At 38.6% G+C, this 9,827-nt stretch overlaps 1 protein-coding gene across 2 annotated transcripts in view; it reads left to right on the top strand.

The window, feature by feature from the left end:
- The window catches only part of tbk1 (TANK-binding kinase 1), a 25,406-nt gene extending 15,809 nt beyond the window's left edge, over positions 1–9,597 (top strand). For both annotated transcript variants that reach the window (XM_023282591.3, XM_055006483.1), the window contains 11 exons: positions 730–821; positions 911–1,012; positions 1,372–1,450; positions 1,777–1,898; positions 1,983–2,059; positions 5,890–5,929; positions 6,013–6,114; positions 6,209–6,305; positions 6,806–6,906; positions 6,976–7,047; positions 7,716–9,597. In XM_023282591.3, the coding sequence (XP_023138359.1) occupies positions 730–821; positions 911–1,012; positions 1,372–1,450; positions 1,777–1,898; positions 1,983–2,059; positions 5,890–5,929; positions 6,013–6,114; positions 6,209–6,305; positions 6,806–6,906; positions 6,976–7,047; positions 7,716–7,755 (924 nt within the window). In that variant the 3' untranslated portion in view covers positions 7,756–9,597. The remainder of the gene's footprint in view (positions 1–729; positions 822–910; positions 1,013–1,371; positions 1,451–1,776; positions 1,899–1,982; positions 2,060–5,889; positions 5,930–6,012; positions 6,115–6,208; positions 6,306–6,805; positions 6,907–6,975; positions 7,048–7,715) is intronic.
- Positions 9,598–9,827: the final 230 nt, after the last annotated feature.

Here is a 9,827-nt window from a genome sequence, read left to right as displayed (position 1 = left end):
GTTTCAGACATGTTTCAGACACATTTCAGACACGTTCCAGAGATGTGTCAGACACGTTCCAGACACGTTCCAGAGACGTTCCAGACACGTTCCAGACACGTTCTGGACGTGTTAAAAGACACATTCTAGACACGTTTCAGACACGTTCCACACACGTTCCAGACACGTTTCAGACATGTTACAGACACGTTTCAGACACATTTCAGATGTTTCAGACACATTCCAGACACGTTTCAGACATGTTTCAGACACGTTCAAGACATGTTCCAAACACGTTCCAGACATGTTCCAGACACGTTTCAGATACATTCCAGACATGTTCCAGACACGTTTCAGACATGTTCCAGACACATTCCATACATGTTCCGGATACATTCCAGACATGTTCCAGACACGTTTCAGACGTGTTTCAGACGTGTTCAAGACATGTTCCAGACACATTCCAGACATGTTCCAGACACATTCCAGACACGTTTCAGACGTGTTTCAGACGTATTCAAGACGTGTTCAAGACACGTTTCACATTCCAGACATGTTGTTCCAGAATGTCGTTTCAGAGTTTTTACTTCAAATTTTAGCTTTATGTCCAATCTGCTTCTATCTGTTGGTGTTTTTAATCATTTATTAGTGTTTGGGTTTTTCCTCCATCAAATGAAACAGTTATCATCATGAACTCTCTTAAACTGACTCTTAGTGTTTCTTCTCTGATCCTCCCGTCGTTGTCTCCAGACGTTTGCCGGTGACGTCGGTCATTTGTGGAAGACTTCTGAGTCTCTGCTGGTTTATCAGGAGCTGGTGAGGAAAGGAGTTCGAGGTTTGATGTGAGTTCTCATAAACCTTCCTATAAATCTAATAAACCAATAAAGCAGCCGTCTGTTTTATCTTCAGCTTCGTGTCTCTGTTCCCTCAGTGAGCTGATGAAGGAGGACTACAGCGAGATTCTGCACAAGAAGTCGGAGGTTTTCCATCTGTGTAACTACTGCACCCAGATGTTGGAGAAAACCGAGCAGCTGTGAGAGATGCTGCTTCATTATCATGTTTAGAACCCCGTCTGAAGCTCCTACAGTCACATTAACTGAAGTAGATATCAGTGTTGCTAATGCTAATGCTAGGTTAGCGGGACCTGCAAAATAAGACTCATTTTGTCAACAAAGCACTCAGATGTTAGTCCATGACGTTGTGTTTTAAGACAAAAACTTAAGTACATATAAATGTTGTTGATGCTAGCGCTTATGCTAACGCTAATGTTAATCTCCGTGCGACTGTTTGAATGAAGATGAATGCGACTTCAGTTGAAACACTGATTGTTTCCTGTTCATGTCTGAACACAATTTCATTATTGAGTTAATTAACCTCCTTCTGTGTGTTCAGGTTCGAGGTGTTGATGCAGGCCAACATGCTGTCTTCAGAATACGACGAGATCTCAGACATGCATAAGAAAGTCCTCAGAGTGAGCGCTCGCCTTTTTCACATCTCTGACTGTTCATGTGTCGTCTACAATAAATATGTACAAGTTATGAGGTGTTAAATTTATGACAACTCTGACTGAACATGTGATGGGCTATTATCATGTGGTTGCTAGGGTGTACATACAGTGTTACCTTTGGTTGCTAGGGTGTACATACAGTGTTACCTTTGGTTGCTAGGGTGTACATACAGTGTTACCATGTGGTTGCTAGGGTGTACATACAGTGTTACCTGTGGTTGCTAAGGTGTCAGTGTGGTTGCTAACACTGAGAGTGCTGTTGCCATGGCTACATAACGTGTTTCCTGCAGATTTCTGGCTCCATGGAGCCGATTGAACGAAACGCTCAGGAGATCAAGACTAAGTTCCTTCCTGGAGGTTTGCTGACGGACATCTGGACGCAGCAGGTTGGGACGCACCCCGAGGACAGGAAGTAAGACTGACTCAGGTGAACTCAGGTGAACGGTGTCCAGGTGACGCTGACATTCAGAGTCTGATGCTCAGTTTGTTTCTGCAGCGTGGAGAAAATCAAAGTTCTGCTGGACGCCATCACCGCCATCTACCAACAGTTCAAGAAGGACAAAGCAGAGAGACGTGAGTCCAGATTCACTTCCTGTTAGAGGACTCACCTGGAGGGTTCACACCTGGAGGGGTCACACCTGGATCAGGACGTTTCGCTCCATTTATCCACTAGCTGTAGTTCATTACTGTCTAATAATCAGCCGATGGAAGTTTCCATCTACCTGCTGTTGATCCAGAACTTTAAATATTTCTCCTCCTTTTATCTCATCTGTATCTGGATCCTTTTTCCACCATTAATCCTCCACTTTATTTGTTTTAGCTAGCTGTTAAACTAGCTGCTTTAGGTATTTATTACTGATAGCGCGTTTAGTTAGCCATTTAAGATAAACTTTATTGATCCCACAGTAATTAACAAATTATTGGTTCCTGATTATTTGTAACTTTGTAGTTATTTACTGCATTAGCTAATGATTAATCCATTATCACTAACATTAGCTAACGATTAATCCATTATCACTAGCATTAGCTAACGATTAATCCATTATCACTAACATTAGCTAACGATTAATCCATTATCCCTAACATTAGCTAACAATTAATCCATTATCACTAGCATTAGCTAACGATTAATCCATTATCACTAGCATTAGCTAACGATTAATCCATTATCACTAACATTAGCTAACGATTAATCCATTATCCCTAACATTAGCTAACAATTAATTCATTATCACTAGCATTAGCTAACGATTAATCCATTATCACTAACATTAGCTAACGATTAATCCATTATCCCGCTCAGTTCCCGCTCTGTCCTAGTCATGTGCTGTTGTGTCCTTGGGCAAGACACTTTACCCACCTGGCCTCCAGTGCTGCTACTCACACTGGAGTATAAATGCGTGTGAATGTTGGTGGTGGTCGGAGGGGCCGTAGGCGCAGATTGTCAGCCACGCTTCCGTCAGTCTGCCCCAGGGCAGCTGTGGCTACAAATGTAGTTTACCACCGCTGAGTGAGAATGTGTGAGTGAATGAATAATGGATTCATTGTGAAGCGCTTTGAGTGCCTTGAAAAGCGCTATATAAATCTTATCCATTATTATTATCACTAACTTTAGCAAACGATTAATCCATTATCACTAACATTAGCTAACTACTGGAGCTATTAGCTGTAGCTAACTATTACATTTAGCTGTAGCTAACTATTTATTAGTCTTAGCTAACTACTGAAGCTATTAGCGGTTGCTGACTTTTACATTTAGCTGTGGGTAACTATTTGTTAGTCTTAGCTAACTACTGATGCTATTAGCTGTAGCTAACTATACATTTAGCTGTAGCTAACTATTTGTTAGTTTTAGCTAACTGCTGAAGCTATTACAGTGGTATATAAAAGTTTGGGAACCCCTGATAATTTTCAAGATTTTCCTTTATAAATCACTGGTTGTTCAGATCAGCAATGTCAGTTAAAAATATCATATAGCAGACGAACACAGTGATATTTGAGAAGTGAAATGAAGTTTATAGGATTTACAGAAAGTCTGCAATAATTATTTAAACAAAAATAGGCAGGTGCATAAATTTGGGCACCCCAACAGAGAAATTACATCAATATTTAGTAGATCCTCCTTTTGCAGAAATAACAGCCTCTAAACGCTTCCTATAGCTTCCAATGAGGGTCTGGATTCTGGTTGAAGGTATTTTTGACCATTCTTCTTTACAAAACATCTCCAGTTCAGTCAGGTTTGATGGTTTCCGAGCATGGACAGCCCGCTTTAAATCACACCACAGATTTTCAATAATATTCAGGTCTGGGGACTGAGATGGCCATTCCAGAATGTTGTACTTGTTCCTCTGCATGAATGCCTTAGTAGAATTTGAGCAGTGTTTAGGGTCATTGTCTTGTTGAAGTATCCAGCCCCGGCGCAACTTCAACTTTGTCACTGATTCTTGAACATTGTTCGCAAGAATCTGCTGATACTGACTGGAATCCATGCGACCTTCAACTTTAACAAGATTGCCAGTACCTGCACTGGCCACACAGCCCCACAGCATGATGGAACCACCACCAAATTTTACTGTGGGTAGCAAGTGTTTGTCTTGGAATGCTGTGTTCTTCATCCGCCATGCATAACGCCCCTTGTTATGTCCAAATAACTCAATTTTAGTTTCATCAGTCCACAGCACCTTATTCCAAAATTAAGCTGGCTTGTCCAAATGTGCTTTAGCATACCTCAAGCGACTCTGTTTGTGGCATGTGCGCAGAAGAGGCTTCTTCCGCATTACTCTCCCATACAGCATCCCCTTGTGCAAAGTGCACTGAATAGTTGAACGATGCACAGTGACACCATCTGCAGCAAGATCATGTTGTAGGTCTTTGGAGCTGGTTTGTGGGTTGAGTTTGACTGTTCTCACCATCCTTCGCCTCTGCTTATCAGAGATTTTTCTTGGCCTGCCACTCCGGGCCTTAACTAGAACTGTGCCTGTGGTCTTCCATTTCCTCACTATGTTCCTCACAGTGGAAACTGACAGCTGAAATCTCTGAGCTAGCTTTTTGTATCCTTCCCCTAAACCATGATGTTGAACAATCTTTGCTTTCAGGTCATTTGACAGTTGTTTTGAGGCTCCCATGTTGCCACTCTTCAGAGAAGATGCAAAGAGAACAGCTTGCAGCTGGCCACCTTAAATACCGTTTCTCTTCATTGGCTTCACCTGTGTATGTAGGTCAAGGGTCAATGAGCTTACCAAACACATTTTGTGTTCCAATAATTAGTGCTAAAGGTATTCAAATCAATAAAACAAGGGTGCCCAAATTTATGCACCTGCCTACTTTTGTTTAAATAATTATTGCAAACTTTCTGTAAATCCTATAAACTTCATTTCACTTCTCAAATATCACTGTGTTCGTCTGCTATATGATATTTTTAACTGACATTGCTGATCTGAACAACCAGAAAATCTTGAAAATTATCAGGGGTGCCCAAACTTTTACATACCACTGTAGCTGTAGCTAACTGTACATTTAGCTGTAGCTAACTATTTGTTAGTTTTAGCTAACTACTGAAGCTATTAGCTGTAGCTAACTACTGAAGCTATTAGCTGTAGCTACCTATTACATTTAGCTGTAGCTAACTATTTATTAGCTGTAGCTATTATATTTAGCCGTAGCTAACTATTTATTACCTGTAGCTAACTACTGAAGCTATTAGCTATAGCTAACTATACATTTAGCTGTAGCTAACGATTTGTTAGTTTTAGCTAACTACTGGAGCTATTAGCTGTAGCTAACTACTGATGCTATTAGCTGTAGCTAACTATACATTTAGCTGTAGCTAACTATTTGTTAGTTTTAGCTAACTGCTGAAGCTATTAGCTGTAGCTAACTACTGAAGCTATTAGCTGTAGCTACCTATTACATTTAGCTGTAGCTAACTATTTATTAGCTGTAGCTATTATATTTAGCCGTAGCTAACTATTTATTACCTGTAGCTAACTACTGAAGCTATTAGCTATAGCTAACTATACATTTAGCTGTAGCTAACGATTTGTTAGTTTTAGCTAACTACTGGAGCTATTAGCTGTAGCTAACTACTGAAGCTATTAGCTGTAGCTAACTATTGAAGCTATTAGGTCTAGCTAACTACGGAAGCTATTAGCTGTAGCTAACTATACATTTAGCTGTTTGTTTACTTTTTCACTCATCATTTAATGCGTTACTATTAGTTATTCATCAGTTTAACCTGGTTTTGTTGCTTTTAATCGTGTTTCTCTTATAGCCTCCAGTTAGCTCGTTGCTAACTCAGGTTTAGCAGCTGGATGGAGTTTAACAGTTTGAACTTCTTCATTCTGAACCTTCAGTCAGTGAAGATGAGCTCCATCCTTCATCAAGTTCTTCTGTTCTGTGTTCAGGTCTTCCCTACAATGAGGAGCAGATCCACAAGTTTGATAAGTGAGTTCTAGTTCTACAAGGTTCCAGATGTTCCAGATGAATGTTCTCCATGCTGACTGAACGTTCTCCTTTTTCTCTGACAGACAGAAGCTGGTTCTTCACGCCAGTAAAGCTCGCTCTCTGTTCACTGAGGAATGTGCCATGAAGTACCGGCTCTTCATCTCCAAGAGCGAGGAGTGGATGAGGTCAGTCTGTGATTGGCCTTCTAACAGGAAGTGATCAGCTTCCCGTTGCCTTGGAGATGCTCCGAGTGTTGATGCTTCGTCTGTTTGTCTCCAGGAAAGTTCATCACGTCAGGAAGCAGCTGATCAGCCTGTCGGGTCAGCTGATCAGCACGGAGAAGGAGGTGACCATGCTGCTGGAGAGGGCCGGCAAGGTAAACAACAACAAATAAACAACAAACATGCTGCTGGAGAGGGCTGGCAAGGTAAACAACAACAAATAAACAACAAACATGCTGCTGGAGAGGGCCAGCAAAGTAAACAACAATAAATAAACAACAAACATGCTGCTGGAGAGGGCCGGCAAGGTAAACAACAACAAATAAACAACAAATAAACAACAAACATGCTGCTGGAGAGGGCCGTCAAGGTGAACAACAACAAATAAACAACAAACAAGCAGCAAACATGCTGCTGGAGAGGGCCGGCAAGGTAAACAAACAATGAGGCACAAACATATAACAATAAATGTTTTAAAAGTAATTTTGTTTTTAAAATCCTGTCAGCATTTTAATGAACCGGGACAATGTTTGGTTAGCGTTAGGTTTAGGTTATCTTATTGTTATCTTAGTGTTAGTTTCAGGTTATTTAAATGTTATTTTAGTGTTGTTTTGACGTTATTCTGCAGATGGTAACCGTTAAAACTGTGTCTCAGCTTCAGGAGCAGCTTCCTCAGAAGGTTCTTCCTCTGGTCTCCAGCGGTATGAAGCCTCAGGCCTACCTGAGCCAGAACACTCTGGTGGAGATGACTCTGGGGTAACTCTTCATCATCTTCATCACCTTCATCACCTTCGCCACATCAGACTAACTCTGCTGTTGTTTTAGGATGAAGAAGCTGAAGGAGGAGATGGAGGGAGTGGTGAAGGAGCTGGCAGAGAACAACCACTTCTTAGAGAGGTGAAGGTTTCAGATAGTTACTGAAAATAAACCTGAAAACATCGTTAAAGTTCTGTTTATGTTCATTAAAACATTGTTAAAGTTCCATTTATGTTCATTAAAACGTTAAACTTCCTCTACTTTCATTTTAATCCAGGAATTATGAGTGAATCATTTCAGAGCAAAAATAAAATTAGAAGTTCACTGATTTCAGTTGAAAAACTATTCTTCATATTCTTTCATGTTTTCAGGTCAGTTTTAAGGGTTTTTACTCTTCAGGGCCGTTTTATGGGTTTAAAACTTTAAAATGTTTAAAATATTCTCCATCAAAGAATCTATAAAACCAGTAATTCACTTTTACTCAATGAAAACCCTGAAATGATTCAACCATGAAGCTTCTACCTCCTGAAACTCTCTTTAAATTAGAGATAAAATCTTTGAATTTTTTCACTTTTTCCTCATTAATGATTCAACTTTAGAAGATTCTGAAGTTCAGTTATTAAAAAGGTTCCAGATCAGATCATTTCTACCTTTAAAGGACTGAAATGTTTTACATTTTACTGGTTTTATTAACGGCTGATGAGTAGAAAACGTGACTTTAGGTGTTTTTTCTTTAGTTGTGAGGATGTTTAGGGTTTCCTGTGATTAAATCCTCCGGTCTGCTGACTGATGAAGCTTCTGCTCTTCAGGTTCGGGACTCTGACGCTGGACGGAGCTCTGAGAGGCTGAAGACTCGCTGCTGTTTGTACAGATTCATCCTGTTCTTTGTAAATAACGCCCACCTGAAGCTTTTCTACGACAGATTCTGCTTCCAGAACGTCGAAATGTTTCAGCCGAGGATCAACGAGGTCCTGAAGTTCACCTGAAGACACAAAACACATAAAACACACCTTTATCTGAACCATAGAGCCTCGGATCCCCCCCAGATCACCCTCAGATCACCCACAGATCACCCTCAGATCACCCCCAAATCACCCCAGATCACCCCCAGATCACCCCCAGATCACCCTCAGATCACCCTCAGATCACCCCCAGATAACCCCCAGATCACCCTCAGATCACCCTCAGATCACCCCCAGATCACCCCCAGATCACCCCCAGATCACCCCAGATCACCCCCAGATCACCCCCAGATCACCCCAAATCACCCCTAAACCTGAAGAAGACATTGGAGAGAAGAGTATTTAGTTTGGACTCTGTATGGATTATTAATATTTATTTACTGCTGCTGATTATTAAATTTAGGGGATTGTTTTTCATTTTTACTCAGATTTGGAACAAATTTCTGCCACATTTTTTGATTAAAACACGTCAAGAAACTTTAATGACTTCAAAACTCTTTAAAATTTAAAAAACAGTTAAAGTTTCTGTTTGTTTTTCAGAAAAATATTTTAGTTCAATATCATGTAGAAAGTTTTTTTTTTTACCATAATATTTTTAAAGAGTTAAACTTCTTTAAAATTGACCAAAGGCTTTACAAAATGTAAATTACAGCAAGTTCTGGTGATATTTAGTCAGTTTTAAAGTGTTTTTACTCTTTAAAATCTCTTTACATCCTGAAGATAATCTATTTAAAATGCCTTAATTCAATAAACACATCCCATACTTCAATAAATACATCCCATAATTTAATAAATCCATCTCATAATTCAATAAATCCATCCTATAATTCAATAAATCCATCCCGTAATTCAATAAATCCATCCCATAATTCAATAAATCCATCCCCTAAATCAATAAATACATCCCATAATTCAATAAATACATCCCGTAATTCAATAAATACATCCTATAATTCAATAAATCCATCCCATAATTCAATCAGCAGCTGAAGTTTTGACAAATCCAAACATTTTGAGCTCCAGATTCTGAGTTTGACATCATTAAATATTAAATAATATCTTAAACATATTGTTGACATATTGCAGCTCATTAAAGTTTGTTTTTTTCTATAAATATTTGAACCCAGAGTCTCTGCTCAGTGCTAAATGTTTACAGTTAAAGATAAAATCGATTTCCTGTAAATTAAAGATGTTTTTGAATGGTTGAAATCTTTCTGGCTGCTGATTCAGATGAAGATGTTCTCTGAGTTTTGGAGAAAATTGAGATTCATGAGTGGATTTAAGGTTTTATTTTAAAGCTTTTCATAGCATTTTCCATTTATTCAAGGTTTTATTGTGTTTTTCTGCCTCATTAAAGTTAATTAAAGGTTCAAACTCCTTAAAATTACTAAACATTATTCAGTGAAAATCAGCTTTAAGGAGTTAAATCCTCAAATGTTCACTTTAGTTGAAAAGTTATTTGGTTTATTTTATGGATTTTTTTTTACCTTTAAACTGCAGAAAAAACACAAAGAATAATTAATGAACCCTTAAAGGTAAGAAATAAAGAGGAACCGCCTGATTCTGTTTATGTTTATTTATATTGTTTATTGGCGATCAATAACTGATATCAGTTTGTCCCCAGCAGAATTATTCACCGTTAAAGATGTTTCTTCATGTTGACTCAGAATGCCTCATGATGTGAAAAACAACAAAAACATGTAAATAAATAAAATCTGATCAGATAAAAGGTGCAGACTCGTCTTTAAAACATGAAGCAGTTCAAGTTCACTAAATATAGATATAGAATATAATTTATATTTATATATGTATGCATTACATTTCAAAATTACATTCAATATGTGGCATTAAAAAATTTAAGGTAAATGTTTTACAAAAGTAAACATTTCACTTTTAGTCAGGTTTCTAATTTAGCAAATATTTTACTTTTATGTTAAATTTATGATTAATTAAACCAAA

This window comes from Amphiprion ocellaris, chromosome 21, assembly GCF_022539595.1.
Source record: "Amphiprion ocellaris isolate individual 3 ecotype Okinawa chromosome 21, ASM2253959v1, whole genome shotgun sequence".
NCBI lineage: Eukaryota > Metazoa > Chordata > Actinopteri > Pomacentridae > Amphiprion > Amphiprion ocellaris.
Note: the sequence above shows the minus strand (reverse complement) of the source record. Positions and strands in the feature narration are given on the sequence as shown.